Source organism: Rhineura floridana, chromosome 6 (genome assembly GCF_030035675.1).
Source record: "Rhineura floridana isolate rRhiFlo1 chromosome 6, rRhiFlo1.hap2, whole genome shotgun sequence".
NCBI lineage: Eukaryota > Metazoa > Chordata > Lepidosauria > Squamata > Rhineuridae > Rhineura > Rhineura floridana.
Genome location: NC_084485.1, coordinates 83,596,025 through 83,619,380, shown reverse-complemented (window position 1 = coordinate 83,619,380; position 23,356 = coordinate 83,596,025). Strand labels below are relative to the sequence as shown.

General features: G+C 44.9%; 1 protein-coding gene across 5 annotated transcripts; it reads left to right on the top strand.

Annotated features, from left to right (window-relative positions):
- The first annotated feature begins 1,459 nt into the window (after nucleotides 1-1,459).
- On the top strand, nucleotides 1,460-22,981 carry UROD (uroporphyrinogen decarboxylase). Of its 5 annotated transcripts, XM_061632803.1 has the most exons (12): nucleotides 1,479-1,585; nucleotides 5,319-5,396; nucleotides 5,625-5,737; nucleotides 6,348-6,427; nucleotides 11,702-11,764; nucleotides 11,873-12,070; nucleotides 12,876-13,037; nucleotides 14,280-14,327; nucleotides 14,455-14,592; nucleotides 19,920-20,020; nucleotides 21,065-21,131; nucleotides 22,646-22,981. In XM_061632803.1, exons 3-12 carry the CDS (start codon nucleotides 5,710-5,712, stop codon nucleotides 22,808-22,810), a joined length of 1,050 nt encoding a protein of 349 aa, XP_061488787.1. In that variant the 5' UTR covers nucleotides 1,479-1,585; nucleotides 5,319-5,396; nucleotides 5,625-5,709; the 3' UTR covers nucleotides 22,811-22,981. The 5 variants fall into 5 exon arrangements, with proteins under 5 accessions (XP_061488788.1, XP_061488785.1, XP_061488789.1 ...); XM_061632804.1 differs by lacking the exon at nucleotides 5,319-5,396 and having other exon boundaries at nucleotides 1,460-1,585; nucleotides 12,005-12,070; XM_061632801.1 differs by lacking the exon at nucleotides 5,319-5,396 and having other exon boundaries at nucleotides 1,460-1,585.
- The last annotated feature ends 375 nt before the right edge of the window (nucleotides 22,982-23,356 follow it).

The window sequence follows — 23,356 nt, the reverse complement described above, 5'->3', positions numbered from 1 at the left end:
CCTATTTATCCAATCAGATCTCTTTGTATGAACCCCCTCGGCTCTTGAGATCTGCCTTAGATCCGGCCCTTACTATTCCTCCTTTTTCCTGAATTCATCTGTCCATTGTTAGAAATAAGACATTTTCTGTAATTGCCCCTACTCTATGGAACAATTTACCGCAAGAAATACATCTGTCTTCTTCCCTTTTAATTTTTCGTCGGAGCTTAAAACCTTTTTATTCTCTCTAGCTTTTAAATTGTGAGATACTGTTTTACTTTGTTATTGGATATTAATTGTTTATAATTACCCTGTTATGCCGCTCTGAATTTCTTTGGAAAGAGAGCGGGATATAATTTTTTAAAAAATAAATAAATAAAATAAATTGTGAAAGACCTACCCAAATTGTGTTTGCATTTTGACAAATTTGTAGGGCAGTCCAATATCTCAAAGAGGTCAGGTCTCCTGCTCCCCTGGTGCATTCACTATAGCTGCCCAATTTCACTGCTTTTTAAAGTTTGATAGAAATATCTGTGGGCTATAGGTAAGTTCTTCAACCACAAGGTTTTTTTGCCTATTAGTGAATAACCTGTAGTCAGAAGTAAACACAAATGAATTCAGTGGAACATACTCCCAGGAAATTATGCATAGGATTGCAGTCACGCTAACGCTAAATAAATTGGGCATTATGCTCTGTACTGCTGCTTTGTGTGTGGAAAAAAAAATAGGTTAACACATCTGCCTGCAGTTTTGGACTCTCCTTGGGGGCATGACTATGTGGGCTGTCGTGATGAGGTCTTGCACTTCAAAATTTACCACTACACCCATGCTTCCCAAATTTTTCCCCCGGGGACCACGTGAAAATTGCCTGTTTTAGCAATTGTTTTCTGCCTGTTGTAGCAATTGTAATGCACTCTGCTAAATGCTGTATGATTTTTAATTCTATTTTCATTGCTTCTTTTATGACTTATGTTGTATTTTGTTGTGTTTCAGTTTACATTCCATAGAATTCAAACTGTGATACAATAAAATACAACGTAATAACTAAAAGAAGCAACAAAACACAATTGAAAATCACTATGAATGTTTAATGCAGACATGCTGCGGACCACCTGAACGAAGCTCAGGGACCACCGTTTGAGAACTCCTGCAGTACCTACAGCCTTGCCTTTGGAAGATGGTCACCCTATCCGCTTTGCCACTCTTTGTCGAGGCTGTATTTGCTGACCCGCCACCACTTGTTACACTTGCGGTGTCGGTTCTCCGTTGCTCAGCCGCCATCTCATCCCTCCTCAGGCCCAAGCGTTGGGCAGCAGTGGGGTCTTCTTGGAATTGCACTGAACGGCGCTTGTGCTGCGTGTCTCCCTCCTTTTGCCTCTTCGCTTTTGCTAGCAGTCTGCTATGACGTGCATTACGGTAAGACCGGTCCTGTTCCCGCCACGTACGGTGGGAGTCATGGGCGGATCGTACAGACACCAATCAGGGCAGCTGGAGAAAGAATCCGGAAGTCTCGAAGAAGAGGAAGAGTGTGTTTTTCACCCTCCTCAGAGGAGAGCGGTCGCACTGGTAGCGGCACGGGCAGCATGGAAAAGAACGGGTCGATCGTGTGAGTGGGGGCGAAAGGACAGAGCTCAAAGGGTCTGGTGGGGAGTGTTGGGAAAGATGCTCGCAGCCGCTCGGAGAAGGAACAGAAATGCTGGGGCCATCAGTTCAAGGGGTGGGACAAGGGTTGAAGATAGAGGTAGCTCGCTTGGACATGGTCTTCTAGTCCGAGTATTACAATGGGGGGCGGGGGAATATAGCGATGCTTGCCACTTGTTTTCGTGGCTGGTCTCTTGTGTCTTCAGTGACTGCAGAGAAGTAGCACTTCGGTCGCTGAAGCCCTTTCTGTCAAGCAGGTATGAGTAGATTCACACGTTGAATTTCTGCACGCAGAAAACCTGCCAGAAGGAAAAGGGTGACAGCCTTGCTAAGGAATTACTCTCTACACTGGCGTTGCAGTGTCGGGTGTCCATAGTACTTAGGTTGCTCTTCTGTTGTTGATGCAAGCAGGGTTGACTCACTGCACGCTTGCCTGCCTTATTTATTTATTTATTATTTATTTTTAAAACTTATATACCGCCCGACTAGCAATAGGTCTCTGGGCGATGAACATAGATACAATAAAATACAATATAATACAAAAACATCAGTCTAAAATCAAATTTCACAATCTAAAAACAGCAAAGGCTAAAATCAAATTACAAACATTACAATCATTAACAAAAAATTAAAATGCCTCGGAGTAGAGAAAGGTTTTAACCTGGTGCCGAAAGGATGATAGTGTCGGCGCCAGGCGAACCTCCTCGGGGAGACTATTCCATAGTTCGGGGGCCACCACTGAGAAGGCCCTTGATCTTGTCACTGCCCTCCGGGCCTCCCTATGAGTCGGGACCCGGAGGAGGGCCTTCGTAGCAGACCATAGTGTACGAGCCGGTTCATAGCGGGAGAGGCGTTCCGACTTGTGCTGAATGCAAGTGCACTGAGCACCAGTAGGCAGAAATTTGGTTAAGGAGAAGTGTTTTCACCCTGCTTTGTCCTGCTTTGACCACTAAATGTTAACATGCAAATATATGGGTTGGGCTTATGATGCTCCTTCCTCCCCCCCCCTCCGTTGTCTCCATTTGAGATGGGCTCTGGGTGCTCTAACCAGTCAGGCATTCTGCAGTGGGATTCCTCCTTCCTCTGCTTCTTATTCTGAGATGGTGGTACACTAATTGTGGTGTGAAACATGTTGCAAACCAATCATATTAGGGCTAGCAATGCTACACACATTTACTTGAAACTTAAGCCCTGGTGTGTTTGATGGAATCTACTTCTGAATTAATATGTGTAGAATTGTGCTGCATGTGTGACACTGGCAAACCAGTGCCCTCCAGTCCAGACTGGGTTTTTTGTGTATTCTGCAGCATATCAATGATGCAATAATAGTGCATTAGTGGTGGCTTTATACAGGGTTGTCCACACAAGATTCCCTTTAATAGTTCTCTGATGTTTCCCCAATATTACTGCATTTTTGGCATCTGAAGGGGCACTCTTGTACTATAGTGTAACAGAAGTGGAACAATGCACATAGAAAAATGTGGAACATTTGTGGTATGAAAAGGTACAGGTTTTTGGCAGGAAGCTACAGGACATGCACTGACAGGAAATGAAGCAGTGTGTCCACCCTGCAACTTTTGCAGGCACAAACAATATTGAAAGCAGAACTGCATATAACTGCCCCAATACCATCATGAGCACAAATCTTCATGGATGCACAATTCAAAGGACATCTGGAGCCCCCCCCCCCGAATGAGACATTTCAAGTTGTGTTCCATTGCATTAAACAGTATACAAGGGCACAGCCCAAACCTGGCTGATCCAAAAGACCCACCATATAAAGCCTCAGTTTTGCAACCATTTGTCAATGCATTTGTATTCCTTGTCTGTGTAGGTTAATGTGTCTGGAAGCTCAGGTGAAATATCAAACAGAATATTGGAATGATAATCAGCAGATGTCAGTGCTAAATATATTTGGTTTATCCCATTATTTAAACCCAGAACAACTAGAGTAACAGAAAAGAAAATAAAGGTAGGGATTTCTATGTGAGCTCATAAGAGAAGTAAATACTTGGAGAATGGGTAGTGATTTCCTAATGCAAATTGTTGAAAGTTTTGTTTTTAAATGTTTAGTTAGTATCTCTTATTGGAATGGGATCCAATCTAGCGTAAAAGAAAGAAATGCTTATTAATTCTTCTGCTCAGTATTTTGAATGAAATGAGGACACTTCCTTTCATAGAACAGTACACATGCACTTTCAGTCTTTCCAAAGCAGCAGGGTACAATAAAGATCCTATGGCCACATTTTCTGTGGAATTTTATCAACATCAGAAGTAGAGATGCAAAGGCTTGGGGGAAAAATGGAAAAAAATCTTTGTGGGGAACTGCCCCTCCCCGAATTTTCCTGGTTTTTTTCCAGGCCTTCACATCTCTAATCAGAAGGTAGTTGTATGATGATGTATTTCTGTCCACTCATGATGTTTAAACATGATGTTTAAAGTTGAACAGAAATTGAACATAGGACTGATACTTCATGTAGTGTGTAGACCCCTGGAGGTGCAAAATGCAAGTGCTTTCTCTCTCCTTTGAGGAAAGGAATACAAAGACTGTGCAGCTTTACTATCTTCTGAATCCTAGACTATTTAGACTGCAATCCTATGCAGTTACCTTGGAGCAAGGCCCATTAAACACAGTGGGATTCGCTTCGGAGTAAATGCATGTAGGATTGCTCTTCATTCAGAATTCTGATGTTCCTCACCTTTGTTTGATATTTCTTATCCAACACACTAACTACTCTTTCATAATTGCATTGGGTATAGTTGAACAATGGTGGAAGAATGTCCTGTGTACGGGTGAAGCTTGTTTCTGAACAATGATAGTCATTCTGTAATGGACCAGAATTAAAGGGTATGGAGATATGCATGCTCCATCAGAGAGAGCTTTGCTGTCTTGTAACTGTAGTATAATGACTGGGACATGCTATGACTTTATTGTGCATTGCCCATATAGCTCTTCCCCAGTTCAGAATAACTATTCCTGTCTGACACTGATAATTTAATCAGTGACAGTTCCATGGGCTGTCCGTGTGTATGTATGTGTGTTTCCCTCTGGTTTGCAGCATCAAATTGTAAGGCAATAGACTGTACAAGAAAGAAAGTCGTCTGTACCTCTGTGGCAGCAAAGAGCCCAGTGGCATGGTAGGGAGAGAGAGGAAATGGCCAGTAAATATCTTGTTTTTTGCATGTTCTAGTTAACAAACCCATAATTATTGATTAGCTGCCACTCCCATCCTTCCCTTGTTATCAATTTAATATTTGAAGAAGAGGGAGGGGAAGAGAATCTGCTTTCACCTGACAGGACACAACTCTTTACCCTGGCCTTTGGATGAGTAGCTGTTTTCTGTCTTCCTGCATTGTTGCTCTGCCACTTCTCTTCTGTTAGTTTTGTTGTTGGTTGGTTTTATGGTGGTAATATTATCATTTTAATGAGAATATATTTTGTTTCTGATTGTGATATTCTTGGAACCCACCCTGGGACCATATGGTGAAGGGAAGGCTATAGGTATAAATAATAACTATTAGTAACAATGTGTGTACGGCCACGTCCTCCTGGAGCAGAGTTCTGGACCATTTGGGTGGGTAATGTAGCAGACACAGAGCTTGTGACCTGGAGATAAAAACAGGGTTGAACTGGAGTGGGATTTCACCAGAGATGGTGCTTCTGAGTATCTGCTGAATGCCTTTTCTTCACCATTAAGGCACCCATGGTGACACAAAGGTGTGACTTCCAGGTGATCCCGAGCCCAGGCACATCTTTATAAGAAAGCAGGCACTGGGTAAGAGCCTGTTTTCTTTTGCTTGTTTATAATTGCAGCAACTTGTTCTATGGCTGGAACCCATAACTTTGGACAGCTTTTCATAGTTCTAGGGAAGTAGGGGAACTGAAGGTTATAATCTACACTGAGGAATAACTGCAGTGCACTGTCCCATCGCCCATGGCAGGCCCGATTCAAAGACTCCATCTTTCCTTGTACTAACACCTGGCTTTGCTGTTCACTGATTAGTCCTGCAGAATTCCCTGAACTGAAGAATGAAACTTTCCTCCGGGCAGCACAAGGAGAACAGACAGAATACACTCCGGTTTGGTGCATGAGACAGGCAGGAAGGTACCTCCCAGGTAATTGGAGTGACGGGGGTGCTTGGGTGTATGGCTGCTTGGAACTGGCCTTCTTGTTACAGATGTAAAGGCCTAGAAAAATACAAATTAAGAGAAAAACATTTTTTCCTGATTTTTCCATCTCTGCTTCCAGTTCTTGTGGTTAAAGATGATCTATTGATCAATACTCACTTTAATTTGTACCACTGATGTACGTTACCCTTGAGTTCTAAGAGAAAAGTATCTAAAAATGACTAGGAGGAAGAAGGAAGGATGCTTTCAAGGCCAGAGTCTTGGGAGGATTCCAGATGTGTGTATTTGCCCACAGGATGGGTCTGGGAGAAACTTCAGTTTTGTCTGAAGAGCACAGGCAGATGGTGTCCTGTGTCTGGACTATTTTCCTTGCAAAATCTCTGTGATTGATGTAATTAGCCTTTGGCCCTCCTGATGTTTTTGGAGTCTGACTCCTATCAGCACCAGCCAGCATGGCCAATGTTCAGGGATTATGGGAATAACAGCAGCATCTGGGGAAGGCTATAGGTTCCTATACACCTCTTTTAGACTAAGCGACATGGGGACTTCATTCCCTTTGAGGGACACCCCTTCCCTCAATTTTCTTTTCTTTTTGCAGAGTTCCGAGAAACCCGAGCAGCTCAGGATTTCTTTGCTACCTGTCGATCGCCAGAGATGTGTTGTGAACTGACTCTACAGGTATGTTGTGAACTCGCTCTGCAAGTGTGTGGGGTTCCCGGTGGGAGATCTCCCTCCCGTCCCATCTCGACCCTAATTCAGAATTAAGGATCATTCCTGCTATTCAGGCTGTGTCTGGAGCTGAATATACTATGGCATTTGCCCCCACAAGATGTAGTGAGAGCCACCAACTGAGGCGGCTTTCAAAGTAGTCTTGTTGTCCATGAATCTGTCTATTAATGGCTACTAGCCAGGATGGCAATATTCTACTTCCACGGTCGGAGGTGGTATGCCTTTTAAATACTAGCTGCTGGGAATTGCAAGTGGGGAGAGTGCTGTGGTGCTCAGGCTCTGCTTGCAGTCATCCCGGGGGCATCTAGTTGACCACTATGAGTACAGGATGTTGGACTAGATGGGCCTTTGGCCTGATCTAGCAGGCTCTTCTTATGTTCTTATATTGTGGTAAAATGTGAGAGCAGAAGTGGCTCACAGGCTCAAGGATATCTCCACATACAGCGCATTACATTACAGTGGTCCTGATGGGAGATCAAAAGAGCATGGACACCCGAGGCCAGGTTATCCTGGTCCAGGAACAGCTATAGCTGGTGAATCAGCCTAATAAACACTCCTAGAAGTGTTTGAGAAGCCTGAGACTCAAGGATTACTCCTATACTATGAAGCTAGCACAACCCCTCTCAGAACAGGTTGTACACCTAATCCCCATTCACGGGAACCACTCGCCCACAGCACTTCAGTCTTATCAGGAATCATCCTCAGTTTATTAGCTCCCAGTCAGTCCATCATTGCTTCTTGACACCTGGCCATCACCTTCACAGCCTCTCCTGATTTTGATGGAGTTGAGAGACAGAGCATGCTGATGACACTGTGCTCCAAGTCTTCAGATGGCAACTCTCAACGGTTTCATGTAGTTGTTAAATAGCATAGGAGACAGAATGGCCCCCACAGCCCAAACCTCCTAGTACTACTTTCTGTTAGCAATCCTGCAGGTAGGAGCAGAACCACTGTGATCACTGCATTGCCAATTCCCGTTCTTTGAGTCACTTCAGAAGAACACCATGGTCAAAAACTGCTGAGAGGTCAAAGAGAACCAATGGGGTCGGACTCCCCGTTTCTCTCCCAATAAAGGTCAACAGTCAGGGTGACCAAGACTGTTTTGGTGCCAAAACCAGGCCTGAAGCCAGACTGGAATGGATCTAGATAATATATGATGAGCTGTCCAAATTCACCATCTCATCTTCTCCCTTTCTCCACCCATTTCATCTCTGCCTCCCACCTAAGTAGGAAGTAACCACATTACCAAGCCTCAGCCCCCTGGCTGCTTGAAATCGCCACTCCTCTGGCCTTGAACCCCCATACACTTGCCTGACCTATTCCACCTTGAACACAATAGCCAGCACCACCCTTCCCAACCCATACCTGGCTCCTGGGTTGGCTGTAAATGAATTGAGAGAAAATGAATGGATAGCTGCTGTCCTAACCTTCCTTTCAATCTCTGCTGGGGTGGGGAGGGGGCCTAGAACCAGAGCAGCTTGAGGGGAGGGACCTTTACAGGTCCCAGCCCAAAGGGAGAAGGAACTAAAACATTTGACAAGGGCCTAGAGAAGCCTGGTGTGGGCTGGTGCAAGTCAGCCCATTACAGTGAGGGGAAAATTGAAGCTAAATTGTAGTAGATCATGCTTAGGAAAACTTATGTCTGACCATGTGTGCTATCTTTGTATTTATGAGATATCCAGATCTTGGCAGTCAGAAGCAGCATAGTTAGAGGAGAGCAAGTAACCTTCATCTGAACAATGAGTTGCTTAGGCCCTCCTCCTGGACAGGATAGGGAATTGAGGCTTAGCAGCAGAGGCTGCTGCTACTCTCACATTAGGAATAATGTGATGCATGGGGGAATAAGTGGTGTGCTGGGTCTTAGTTCAAATGTGTGAGAGACTTCCATGCAGGGAAGTCGCTTGCACATCCAAACCCTGCAGAAAGCAGGACTGAACTCTGTGCATCAGTTCGTGTGCAGAGAGTTCAATCCTGCTTGGTGACTTGAACTCCCCCACCCTCATGGACCAACTTTGACATCAGGTGATTGATAGGTGCGTGGTCCTGCCCATCTGTCAAAGTTGGCCAATGGGATGGGGGAAGGTAAAGACCTGGCCTGCGAAGCCAAAAAGGTTCCCCACCCATGCTCTAAAGGGCTCACTGTACTTTTAAATAGACAAGGCATGTTTGCCCCAACAATGGTTTCTAAAACTGAGATGAAGCACAGTTGTTTTCTAAGTCCTTGTTCCTGCTCAATGAACATGCATCTGTTCAGGATGTTTTTCCTTTGTTCTTTTATAACATGCCTGCACCTTGGATACCCTCCTTTCTTTGCTTTTGACACTTTCCTGCCTTGCACTTACGTCTTTCTGTATTTTTTTAATGTTCTCTTTCATAGCATTTCAGATATTTCTGTTAAGTCTATTTTAGTAACATTCATTAACCTTTTCCTTCCTGCAAAGAAAGCTTTGAAAATGCTATTAATGGCTTAATATTTGTTCCATTTTATGCACTTGTAAAAAAAATTCTGTGCTTTGCTTTGCTGTCTACTTGAGGATTTCTTCCACCTTTTCTTAATGTTGTATTTATACAATGTTTCCTTCTGTTTTCCCTCACTCCATTATACAAGTTGTCTATATGTTTTTCAGTGTTCATTGTCCATCTGACAGCATGCCTTTAAATATTACTTCAGTCTGTTTTTGAAATGTTCATGACTTTTTGCTTTTCCTCCCCCCCCACTTTGTTTTTACACTCTTGAATGTCATTCTATTATGGACTTTCATTTTCAGCTTTTGACTTGAACTGACTATCATTTTGGTCTGTATTATCTTTGTAGTCTTTTCCTGCCATTTTTTTTAAAAAATAGCAACACTGTTATTTGTAGCTTTTGAACTTTTGAGTCCTATCCTTTTCTTTTTATAATGTTTATAGATTTTTTTTACCTGCCTTTATTTGTCTGAACTCTTTTTGCTGCACTTTTAAACACTAGTGCCACTGTTAATTTTTTTGGCCCCAGTTGTTTTGTAGTCACAAATCTTATATTTCTCCGGATTTACACTTTTTCCTATTATTTTATGGTTTCCTAACTCAGCACCTTATCTTTATAATCTTTTTTGTATCAGTTAATGGATTATTTTCTGCCCTTTTTGTTGGGATCATGGGCCATCAAGAGGTGGGATTTGGAATAGTCTGGGGGGAGACCCAGGCACCAGTTCTCTCTCCTTTTTTTAAGTCATGGGGAATACTGACCCCTAGCAGCCATATTACTTTACATCATATGAATATCTGGCAATTTAATGTGCAGTTTAACAGACTATGCAGCACTCTTTTATGTGTACAGTTGTTATAAGCAATTCATAATTAATAAACTTTATATAGTGAAGACTCAAAAAATAGATGAGCAAGCTCTCCCTTCTTTTTTCCCAACATTAAGGGGGGGGGAGAAGAGAGAAACCAAAAATTTCTTTTCGGCACCAGGTTAAAACTTCCCTCTTTTCCCAGGCATTTTAGCATTTTAGTATGTGTTGAAAAACTGTCCTGATTCTTCTGGAGAATTTTTATAATTTTAAAGTTTTAAAAGTTTTAAATTTGTTTATATGTAGCTTATTGTATTTTTGATGTTTGATTGTTGTGCACCGCCCAGAGAGCTTCGGCTATGGGGCGGTATAGAAATTTAATAAATAAATAAATAAATAATAAATAAAAGGATCCTGCCTATGCATGTGGGGAAATAGGCAATACACCCTGCCAGGCATGCATTCCTTGAGCTCAAATGCCCTCCCCCCCATGCACACTTTGGGCCCTAGACTGAAGGGAAGCAAGTCGCCAGCTCACTATTGGGTATATGTCTCCATGTTCCTCTCAGGCCACCATCATTCATTAAGCAGCATAGCAGCATGAGTGCATATGCAGAGCCATTGTGCCCCCAATGACTTTGGGGTTGGGGGGAGGAGCTCCCTGTGAGGCATCCTTCCCTGGCTCTCCCTGTCAGGTTCCTACCTGCTCGTGGTTACTGCCTGTCTCTAGGCACCACCCAGGTACTCCACCAGTCCGGACTGCTCTCTCTTACGATTTCTCTCCCCGCTCTAGCACAGATCTCAACAGATCCCCCTGCTAGGCAACCACCAGTAACGTCCCAATACTAGTATTCCCAGAGACTCTGAATACTGGTATTGTTATTCTCTTCACCGTTGCCACCATTTGTTACAGTTCCCCTTCAGCCTTGGTCATTACCTTACCCTCCCTTCTGGTCTGTGAAACCCCAGCCAAGGATCAGGCCTTTGGTAAACCAAATTAAGTATTTATTACAGATAACAAAGCTAACAAGATTAACAAGATTTCTTCTTAAGGCACATAAGCATATGGTTTTACTCAATACTAATCCGAACTCCACCTCCCTGCTGGTAAACAACTCTCTAAACCCCACCAAGCAATCCACTCTTTCTCTTCTCCCCCCAGATTCCACAATTCACCACCTCACATTCACCCAGATTTACCTGTCATCCTTTCATTTATACTGTCAGCCATTTTAAACATTCAGCCAATCATCAAGCATTCTATTGCCCATTCACTCCCCCTCCTCTTTCACTACTTACCATGTATACTCTAAACAACCAGCACTTACCATATATACACTAATATATAGGAACATCACACTCCCCAACCAACATTTCCCTGCATACCAGTGCAGTCTAGCTTCCCTGCATATCAATACTTGAAATAGACCTGGAGAAAGAGAGGAATGGGTGCCTGCATACTGGCTGCATACCCTCCAGTATGCAAGAGCCCATTCTAGGTGTCCTTGCACTCCACATACATCAAACCCACTTTACCTCTATATGAAGTGATACTTGCTGATTGGTTGAATTTGAATGTGTTGGTAACAGTGTAGTAGTAGTAAATTGGAGGAGAGGTGGGCCAATAGAGCCAAGCTGTTGGAAGGTCCTCTTGTGCAATACACATGGCTGTAGGTGAGGCAGGACTGTACCATTGTTGCTGAAAATCCAGACTGGTGGGTGAGTACCCCAACAGCAGTCAGGCTGCCCATGGGAATATCTGCAGCACACACTGTCTGTCTGGCCTTGTCTTTTCCTTTTTGAGATGAAGTATGCTCCATGTCTAGAGTGGCAGATATTTTCTCTATCATATAGAGTGGCTCTTTCTCTTTTCCCCCCCACACCTGTAACCTCTAGCTCAAATGGGGTGAAGCACCTGTCATGTGTTCTGTGTTGTCCTTCCTTTCAGCCGCTGTGGCGCTTTCCTCTTGATGCTGCCATCATCTTCTCAGACATCTTGGTGGTGCCCCAGGTAAGAGATGTTGGAGCAAAAGGTGTATCTCTTAGTGCCACTTGGCAGGGGAGCCCATGCCTCTCTTTTAGAGACAAAGTCCGTAACCACATCCTGCTGTTGTCCCAGGCATTGGGCATGGAGGTGGTGATGGTGCCTGGCAAGGGACCCACCTTCCCAGAACCACTGAAGGAAGTTGAGGACCTGCTGAAACTCCAACAGAAAGTAGACGTGGCAGCAGAACTGGGCTATGTCTTCCAGGCCATCACGCTGACACGACACAAATTGGAGGGGAAGGTGCCCCTGATTGGCTTCTCTGGTGCCCCAGTGAGTACTGTTCTTTGGAAATTTATATCTCCTAGAGCAACTGTGCCTATGAATGCCAGGTGGGTGCTGCAGGGCTGAAAGATGTTGGGACATACTAGCCACTTGAGTTGCTGCATGAGTCCGGGTGGATTCTGCGTTGCATGGATTTGTAGTTGCTGCTTTTGATGAGCTCTACAGAGAAGAGAGCATGAGACATATCACTTACAGACTGGCATCTTTTCTTTTGTGCTCTTTCCTAGTATGGCTGTTGGATTCCAGACTCCCTGTCCTAGCTTGCTGCTCAACCATTGACTTCATAGGTTGATCTTTGTGGAATTAACTGATGGGTGGCGGGTGGTTGAGCTAGGTGGCTTTTCTGCTGGGTGTCTTTTCTCTGCTGAACAGGGGATATGCACTGGAATGTGCTGTGGCAAACACTATCTCCTAAATATAGGTGAAAACGAGAATTTCATTTAGGTGAAAATCCTGTACATTTGGCTGATCATGATCAGCCTGAAACTGGAAGTGATTAGGAGTAGAAGCGTAAAAGTTTGGGCACTTACTTTTGGGATGCAGGATGCAATGCACAACTTTTTAAAAAGGAATAGTGTTGTTTAAGGAAAATTTAGTTTCTAGTTTAGGGGAATCCAGTGGGATTGCGGTACGGTTCTATACTGATTCAGCAGTCTGGTAAGAGCAGAATTGCATCACAGTTTCTGCAAGATGCACTTGCTTATAGAAGCTGGTTTGGGCATCATGAGGCACTGGAAAAAGAGCTTTCAAATTCATCCCTCCTCACACTTTCTGCTTATTATCTGCCTCCCAGTGGACACTTATGTCCTACATGATTGAAGGTGGTGGTTCCAACACAATGGCCAAAGCCAAGGCCTGGCTTTACCGGCATCCTGAGGCGAGTCACCGTCTACTCACATTATTGACTGATGTAATTGTGGATTACCTGGTGGGGCAGGTGGCTGCAGGTGCTCAGGTGAGTTGAAGAAGATTGTGGCATCATCCTGCTTGGGAAGAGTTGTGTGGTCCTAGGCAGTCTCTCCTCACAAGCTGTCAGGCATTGCTATAGGTGGGCAGGTCTGCCATTCATTTCTCAAGGTGTATCTGAATACCCTTCATCTTCTGCAACCATGACCCTTAAGACAAATGAGATCTGGAAAAAGATCACTTTAGGAAGGTAAAGGGTGGTGTCAAGAAATCAGTAATGTTATGACTAGTGGTGCAATTTGTAGAATGTAACCTTTTAATACGAAATCCAATTGCTTTGTTTTTAAGAGTAGGTTTCTAGCCCCCATAAAAACTGGAAACCAGATTTCCCCTGGTTTCAAAATCACAGACTGATGGCTTTCCACATATCACAACGCCATATAACAGCAAACTTCCCCTCCTCCCCAACCTCCTCAAAAGCCCTCTTCTCACAGTCTGTCAACACATGCAGCAGACGCCTGGAAGCAGTAGAAGAATCCTGCTGGCTGGCTCCACCCTCTCTCAGTTCTGTGCATTAACATGACAGTGGGGTGTACATATGATTTGAAGCCATGAATCATGAATACAGGCACTATGCACCAAGAGCCCACTCTTGCCTTATGTGGAATGCGTGGGAGGTGGGTGGGGTTAACTCGTATGGTCCCGGCTGTCCCCTCCATCCATTCACATAGCTTGTGGATGGAACATGAGAGGAAAAGATGGAGTCCCAGCTGATTTCCCTAGCTGATGACAACTTCCTAGAGCACAACCTTCAAATGATGATGAGAATAAAGACTGCAGATTAACACTCTGACCTTAGTCATGTTGACAGAACTAAGCCCTGTGAGGTTTTGTTCCCCAGTGGGATTTTTTTCTGAATGGGAGGTTTAGGATGGCAGCCTAAGGCGATTTAATTATAGCATTGGTTCCAGCTGAAACATTCAAGATACTTGTCTAGAATTGCTTGTCTTGTGCCAGGAGAGATGGGATTGGCAGGAATGCATTGTTCCATGGTGGGGTGGGTAACCTTTTGGGGTCAAGGGCAACATTTCCTTGCAGGAGCAGGGGAAGTGGTACAGGGCCACATAGTGGTGGTGGATGAGTCCAAAGCAAAATGGGTGGAAGACCCTGTCCCCCTCTCCATTCATCACCATTATTCATTCATATTCTCTCTCTCACACACACATATGCAATCACCCTCTCTCCCTGCTTCATTCATCATCGTTGGTTCTTTCTTTCTTTGGGCTTGCAGGGGGGCACTGAAGAAGGCAGAGGACTGAAAGTGGCCCCCATGTTGCAGGTTTGGCCATTTGTGTACTGTGGGGGAGGAGTGGTCCTTTATGATATTTGTAGGAGTGTTACATTAAAGGGGGAGAGATGGCACCCAAAAAGTGATGCTGATTCCTTGGCTGTCTCTCTCTTGGCAGGCTCTACAGCTGTTTGAGTCCCATGCAGGACACCTGGGGCCAGAGCAGTTTGCAGAGTTTGCCCTCCCGTCCATCCGGTCCATTGCCAAGCGAGTGAAGAACAAGCTACTGGAAGATGCCTTGCCTGCGGTTCCCATGGTAAGAGACAGGGCTCTTCCTTTTGGGTTCCTTGTGGGCTCCTTAGCATGTGCAGGTCTTGGAACCGCCCTGTCTGGAAAGACTGTTTTTCATTCCTCCTAGAAACAAGTATCACACAGTGATATTTAAAGAAGTGGCCACTGAAACCCACTCCATCTACCCACATGGAGCGTAGGATAGAAGGCCACTGGGAGGTGCCTTCCTGAAGAAGTATCGACATGGGGGGGGACTATAGGTGTATGTATGGGTATCTCCTCTAGCTGCCAGAGTGCTTGTAACAGCAGAGAAAAAGGTGATAGTGGGACTGGGTACCCTTTTCTTTAGCTCTTGCTGTGAGAATTGAGGACCTGAAAAATTCCCCCTCCTAAAAATAGCCTAAAGCTGCCTTCCCAACCCATGCTGAATGGGTGAGGTGAGCCACTGACCTCTCTAAATTCTGGAGGGCTTTGGAGTTTATCTGTCTGTTTGTACACAGCCTTGTGCTGGAGGTGGCTCCTTAAGTCACCCAGTACTCAGTTTGACAATCTGGAACTGTTGACGTGTGTGCGTTGTTGCGTGAAACAGCATACATTACGTTGGAGTTAAGTTGAGAAAGAAACTTCTTCAGAGCATTAGAGCATGTTAAGAGTCTTTATTAAGACATTACGGCCAAAGGCTTAAGAGTAAATACATGTAGAGTTTCTTCAGTCACCCCCCTTCTGGTACATCTCTCTTCAAAGGTAAACATAAAAGAGAACCTCTCCGTTCAGAGGCAATACACAGAAGACCAGCCTCACAGTTCAGAGGCAATACACAGAAGACACAACTTACAGACTCTGTTAGAACTTTCCCAGTTGCTATCTCACGTTACCATGACAACCGCTGGCCTTGGATGTCTGCTCACTCTCAGGCCAAGAGATAACAGTTACTTCTCCAAACTTGCAGGCTTTATGGAAAACAACTAGAGACAGTAATGCCTATGGGTCACAGCCCAACATACCCCCCTTTTTTTTCCATTAAGACTGCAAATACTTTCCATTGCATCTATAACTTTTCCATTTCAGCAATACATTTCTACAATACATCTTGCAATACAGTTCCAAATTACATCTCAGTACATTACAGTACATTTCAGAACATCTCTGTACATTTAGCTAGAACTTTATTCAATCAAACTTTGACTCATTCCAAGCCTTGTCACCAGTTTGCCAAATTTCTCCTCACACAAAGGCTTGGTCATTATGTCAGCCACCATGTTTTGTTTCTTGCTGCTCCAGTCAATGCATGACCCATGCCACATCACAACTATGCCAGAGGTTGACTTACGACTGCTCAGTTCCCCTGCATGATCTGCATCCACAAAACATTCAAGACCTCCTGTCTTTGCTCCTGACAAAACCAGACTTTTTGTCTCTGTGCCTTTCAGATTTACGTCAAGATCTGGTTTAAATGTTTGCGCTTGTGTTTCCGGACACCAAACTCTGAAATATGCATTCTCTTGTGCTCTAGGTGCACGTTTGCCACGTCTCTTACCCTGTGGCTTGTAAACTCGGCTGCGATGCACTCTTTCAGGCATCAGCCTGACTGCATTACATGAATACTGTGGCTGTGTGCTTTTAACAGCTGTCTTCTTACAGCTCTGACCGTCATTCTCTTTCCGCCCCATTAAACTCAAGGCATCAGCACACTTCACACCCACGGTCATTCTAAACTGCCCTTGTGTCATAAAACCCTGACAGACAACTTTGCCTCTTCTCTGCAGAAAACATTTTCCTCTATCAAATGTTACACAATACCCAGAATCCACCAGTTTTTGAACTGATAAAATATTATGAGCCAATTCCGGAACAAACAAACATTCTGACATTATCCCAAGTTTATTAAATCTCACCAGTCCTCGGGCTTCCACCCGTTTCTGTGATCCATCTGCAAGTTGCACAAAATCTTGCACTTCTTCTGAAGCATAAAACAAACTTCTGTCTTTAATTAATATATGGTTTGCACCACTGTCGACATTCCAGTTAACAGGTCCTAAATCTTGAGACTTCTGTTTACAAACAAAGTTCACACTTCCCTGCTTCAAGCCTCCGTCCCTGGAGTTTCGCTTGATTGCACAGTCTTTTCGGAGATGCCCACGAGCCCCACAGGCATAACAAGACTTCAACAGCTGCTGCTTGTAATCCTGTTTGCTTTCGGCTGCCTCCTCCGGTTCGGCATTTTTCTCCTCCTTGCTTCTGACAGCTTCCATCAGCTCGGCTCTCTGCGCCTTCTGCCTCCGCTGCCATTCCTGGGACAAATCCTGCAACGCGTCCCACATCTGTTTGGCCGACGGCTCATCTCTCACACACATCAGTTGAGAATCCGATAGAGCCAAGATTATAAATGCCTGCGCCCTCTGATCTTTGCGCTTCCAGGCCGCGGTCAATACGGCCGGGGGTGGTTCATCTATAATGTCCCATAAATCCTCTGTTATCAGCAAAGCCCGCATCCTTGGCTTCCAGCTGCCATAATTCTTTTCATTAAGCCGTTCCATCGGCAAGCCTCCCCCAGACAGGTTTACAGCCATATTGCTCACCTCCGTCTGGTACAATCAATCAAGCTGCCCTCTGGAACTCCGTCTGCCGTTCAGACCAGCAACTTACTCCCATGCAATGTGCTGTGGATCTGGGCCCATAACCCCTGTTGACGTGTGTGCGTTGTTGCGTGAAACAGCATACATTACGTTGGAGTTAAGTTGAGAAAGAAACTTCTTCAGAGCATTAGAGCATGTTAAGAGTCTTTATTAAGACATTACGGCCAAAGGCTTAAGAGTAAATACATGTAGAGTTTCTTCAGTCACCCCCCCTCTGGTACATCTCTCTTCAAAGGTAAACACAGAAGAGAACCTCTCCGTTCAGAGGCAATACACAGAAGACCAGCCTCACAGTTCAGAGGCAATACACAGAAGACACAACTTACAGACTCTGTTAGAACTTTCCCAGTTGCTATCTCACGTTACCATGACAACCGCTGGCCTTGGATGTTTGCTCACTCTCAGGCCAAGAGATAACAGTTATTTCTCCAAACTTGCAGGCTTTATGGAAAACAACTAGAGACAGTAATGCCTATGGGTCACTGCCTCCCTCTGTATTGGGAAGTAGTGTAGCTCAGTGGTAGAACATAGGTTTTGGATGCAGCAGGTCCCAGGTTCAAACCACAGCATCTCCCATGGAAAGGGCAAGGTAGCAATGTGGAAGACTTGTGCCTGAGATCCCGGAGACACACTGCCAAGTAAGTGTGCCGGGCTAGATGTACAAACAGGCTGACCTGCTATAGGGCAACTTCTTCGGTTCTTGGGGGGGATAGTGATAACAGCAGGGTTAGCTAGAAGTGGAGGAGTCTTGCAGAATAAATGGTTCCTGCACTTGCAGATTGTACACCTGGCAGAAATCTGTGCCAGAGCCTGTCTCAAAATCACCCGCATTCCAAGCTGGCTCCGGGATGACAGGAGGGGAGGTGATGCAGGATATTCTGGGCTTGGAGGCACATCTTGATCTGCCTGCTGCCTGTCCCCATTCCCTGCTTTCTGCCTCTGCTTTTGATCTTTCGTTTGGCTTAGGGCTGATGCCTCTCTGTTACAAAGACCTTTTAAAAAAAAACCACCACAAAGTTGTAGTCGTTCTGTTTCACCACTAGAAGACAGCCAAGTAATGAAGCAGTCCTAGCTGGGCAAGCCACGATGGTAAAGGCCCTGACTGCAAAGACCTGCCTGGTGTCCCATAGAAACCTTTGTCCCCTTCCCCAGCCTGCACCAAGAAAAGCTCTGCTTTTTGTGAATGTGACATTTTGTGGAAGAACTGTCCAGTTCTAGTCCTGGGGCAGCAAAAGCTTTCCTTCTATACAGATGTACCTTGGCATGCCTGGGTGGGTCCACAGAGCTTTCCAGCCACTAGCTGGAGGGTGCTGGCTCTGGGCCTCGAACTGCAGAAATCAATACCTCTCTAGTTTGTCTCTGCAGAATTTGGCAGTGTCATGAATCCCTCTTTATAAGCCTTTCCTTTGCAGTAGTAGCTGCATCATTGTGGCTCTGTGCAGCAGCCTTGTTTGCCAAAAGCACTAGGAGAAAGTCCCGCTTTTTAACTTTACCTGCTGCTGGGGGAAGAAGAGGGTTGCGCAGCAGCACAAGCTCTTTGGGAATCTGAATAGCTGCAGGTTCTTTCTGAGACATAGAATGGAGGAGTGGCCTCTAGCTCAGTCACTGGCACAGAAGAATGTTGGTGGCACATTCTTATTACCTTTTCTAGTTGGGTTTGTAGCGAGAGACCAACTGTTCACACGGCCTACTGAGAACCGGGAAGCAGAGGGATTGTTTGGGGAGGACTATAGATCAAGGCACTTTGCATGCAGAAAGTCCCAGCTTCGGTCTCTACCATCTCCAAGCAGAGCCGGAAAAGACTTCTGACCGAATCCCTAGAGAGTTGCTGCCAGTCAGTGTAGAAAATACTGAGCGAGATAGACCAGGATCTTACATGGTGTGAAGGCAGCTCCCTGTGTTCCAAGGGAATCAACCTTCCTGGGTGGTGAATTGTTGATTAACTCAGCATAGCTGTCAGTGCTTTGGGCTTTAATCCCCTTTCAGGTGTATTCGCTCTCCTCCTCCTAGCAGTCCTCCTGCAGCTGTGCTGGCTGGGGCTGATGGGAGATGTAGTCCAAAACATCTGGAGGGCACCAGGTTGGTGAAGAATGGAAGACTTTGGGCCTTAATGCTAATGGGAGCCATATGAAGGCACTCCTGGATGTGATGGTGTGTTGACATAGCTGGTTTTGGAGCACTGATCGCCTGCAGTTGAGGCTCTGTGGCTTTCGTGCCAGTGCAGAATGCAGCCTCTTGAAAACTTCTGTTTTCCTTTATACAGGAAAAAATTCTAGCTGTTGTGTCTGTCAGGAGGCTTATAAGAGTGGACACCACTTAGCAGCATCTCTGGAAGGATGGGAGAGTGAGGCAAAGTTAGATTTCCAGAGGTCAGGCTGGAAGTGATGACTCTCCATAGTTGTTTTTGTCCCCAGTCCTGACCCCAGTTAGAAGAGTTGTTGTTGTTTACAATTTACATGTATATAAATGTGCAATTTTATACAAGTTAACAAATTCAGCTTTTCTTGCCATAGCATTTGAATTCCTTTAGCGCAGGGATGGGAAAACAGATGTTTCCAGACTCCAACTCCCATGAGCATCAGTATATGGCCAGAAATGATGGGAACTGTAATCCAACATCATCTTGAGGGCCACAGGTTTCCCATCCTTGCTTGAGCACCAGGTGCACCCTATTCTGCCCTGTCATCTTGTTTTTCTTTCTTCTCTCCCCTCCCAGATCATCTTTGCCAAAGATGCACACTATGCACTGGAGGACTTGGCACAGTCTGGGTATGAGGTGGTTGGCCTGGACTGGACCATCTGCCCCCAGGATGCTCGGTGAGAAATTGACTGGCCTGCCTGTGACAGACTTCTGGAGTGTTTTTCTCCGTGCCTCTTTGCCTAGTATCATAGTCCCTCAATTTCCCAGAAATTCTTTTATGAGGTATTATGGAAACAGCACCTATTGACTAACCAGAATGCGCTGGGAATAGTGAATGAGGCTTATCTAAGATACTGAGGAACTGGAAACTATAGATCCAGGAAGCCCCTCCACTGAATAGCTGCTAGGAAGAGCCAAATCCTGCTCAGAGGTGACAGTTGTGAAATAAAGAGGTATTTGTTTCATGAGGCTAGAGCTAAGTGAGATTCACAGCCACACACGATGTTTAAGAATAGAGGCTCGTTTCCCAGGAGGATGGATTTTGCAGCAAATAGAGCAAAATGGTCCAGTGCTCTGGCTTGTGAAATCAGTAATGTTCAGCTTTTTAGAAGCAGGAACCAGGCAAATCACCATGCTCGGGAATGATAACTTTGTGCCCTGACATGATAGCCATCTTCTAATATTTGAAGACTTGTCATATAGAAGAAAGTGAAGCAAATTTATCCCCTGTTGCTCCACGGGGCAGGGCTAGAAATAACTGGTGGGAACTGCCAGGAAGCAAAATTTTGGCTAAATGTTAGAATTTTCTTAATAGTAAGAGCTGAAAGTTGGGCTCTTCTTTGCTAGAAGTAGCTAAACAAGAAGCCTCCAACTCCAAAATTCTATGACTGCGCAACATAGAATTGCCTTGCTGGGTAAGATGCAAGTTTCTCCTGGTATAACTTTTTAACCAGGTTTAGCCAGATACACCTGGGATATGCACAAAGCAGAGCATGATAGAGATGGCCTCCTTGTTTTCATCTGGAAAATAGCTGTATGCTACCATCTTTAGCTCTTATGGCTAGCAACCATTGCTATTCCTGTTTTTAAAACAATCTGACTTAGTAGGGTTCACCCAATCTTGTGATAATTAATTTGTAAAATACCTTTATCTTGCGTTAGTGCCTACAAGCGTCCCTCCTCCACTTCCACTGCAAGTATTAATGTTTTTTCTCTTTCAGCCAGCGGACAGGAAAAGACATTACCTTACAAGGCAATTTGGATCCATGTGCCCTCTATGCACCAAAGGTAAAGAGGCAAGTGCCTGTAGACCAATGTTGGCAAACCTTTTTTGGAAGGAGGCCACATAATTCAAGTGGAAAGCTGTAATGGGAGGGCATCCCAGTAAGTCAGGCACGCACACAAAGCTATTGCCCATTGAAAGAGGCATACACATAGTTCTTAGTATCTCCGCTCAAATTCTACTTTCCATTTTCTTCAAAAAAAAATTAAAAAATTTGTAAAAGAAAAAAAGCTCTGCGGCACCTCTTTATCTGTTTTGACTGTGCAAAAGACGTATTATTCCAGTAGAAGAATGCAAACAAAAGTCGGACAGCTGACTTGTATGCCCTACCTTACAACCATTTAAAGCCTCAAACTTCAAAAGGCAATTGCATCCCAAAAATTGCATGTATGCATTTCCGAAATGCATGGACTACTTTTTGGAAATTTGCAAGGAACACAGGTTCTGCTAAGACATTTTCCTCTCAACTTAGACCTTCTTGCAAAGGAAGGAGCTACAATTGCACACTTTTCCCAAGGGTCAGAGCTCTTTCCCTTCCCACAACTGTTGGTTGGGGGAGGACTCAGAAGGCTGGATGAAACCTGGCTGTGGGTTGCATCTAGACCTCAGGGGTCCTCCCCCCCTTCTCCCATAGACTTTAAGCCACCTTTTGTATTAGGTGAGCTGCCTTCGCTAGTGGAGGGGAACAGCAACAAGAGTTTGCTAAGCAGTTTGCTCGAGCTATGCCTTCTCCACTGCTGCAAGCTTCTTGAATCACCTTGGCTCAGTTTTCTGGCTCTCCTCTCCATTTAAAATGGTACAAAGCACCAGGCCCTATTTGGAGGTTATAGGATTAGTGCAAATCATGTGGTTGGGACCTGTTTCATGGACATCGGGGAACAGAGTACAAGGTAAAGACAGGATTCAAGTCCCACCCATGATACTTGCTTCGTATATGTCTGGGGATAAGTACTTTCCCTAGCTGCAAGTGAAACCTGGCTGAAGTGGCGAGTGAAGATCAAGGCAATGTTATTAATGGCATATTCTATGCTGTGGTTCAGATGGGATGTAAGCGACCCTCCCCACCAGTGTTTGATAGTTAGATGCATGGTGTGTTCTTTGCCCACTCCCCCTATGGCCTTTTTCATTGCCTGACCAGTTCAGCATGTTGTTCAGTTTGGGCAAATTGCCATTAGTACTAACTGGCACAGGTTCCAAAGCTGGAGTCAAGGCAACCTCTAACTCGGGCATGAAGAACTTGCAGCCCAGATGATGTTGGGACTCCAAGGCTGGGGCTGATTGGAATGATAGTCTAGCAACAGCTGGAATGATACTTCTCCCACTAGTGCCCTAACCCTTGGCTTGTCCAAGTTAGACATTATGCAGACCCACAGGCTGTTCCTAGTTGCTAAACTATAGAGTTGAGAATTGCCTGCATTGTGCCTGTGTCTCTCAAATACCCTCACTATAAGTTCACCTAGATTGGTAGATGTAGATGTGCTTTAACCTTTCCCTACTAATTCTTCTTCACTTTTGTCAGGAGAAGATTGGGGAGTTGGTGAAGAAGATGTTGGAAGGCTTTGGCTCCCAGCGCTACATTGCCAACCTGGGTCATGGCCTCTATCCTGACATATGCCCGGAACATGTAGGGGCCTTTGTGGATGCTGTACATATACACTCTCGCCATCTCAACAAATGTTCTTAAAGACTTGGGAAGAGGGGGAAAAGCAGGCTGGAAAATGGACAATGCGCTAAGGAAGTTGTACTAAGAGAGGACCTTATTTGTGATCACTAAAAAGCCAGTTACTGGGGACTGACAGAAGGAAGAAGGCTGTGAGTTTTTAATGGCACACAATTAAAAATAACTTCCTCTATTCATACTGGCACAATGCTTGGGTTGTAAAGGGGAGGAAGTGAATGAGTTGGGGATTACCTTAAGTACCAAATGTTTGGCCTTATTCCTACATGCTACAACGTTTCTCTGAGAAAGGTGTGGATCCCTTTAGGATCAATGAGCCCCTTCTGTAATTGACCTTAGCCTACCCCTTCCAGCCAGTGATTGGGTGTGTGGCCATTACTATCTGTTCCTCTCCTCAAATGCAGCAATGGGTTTTTTGTTGTTGCTGTTTAACAACTCTAGGAGACAAGGGCTAGGCCAACAGGTTTGAAGAGAACTGTTACGGGCCATATTGTGTGTCCTTTCATTGCTCAGTTTGTCTGCAAAGAGATGGCAAATACCTTGCTGAAAAGA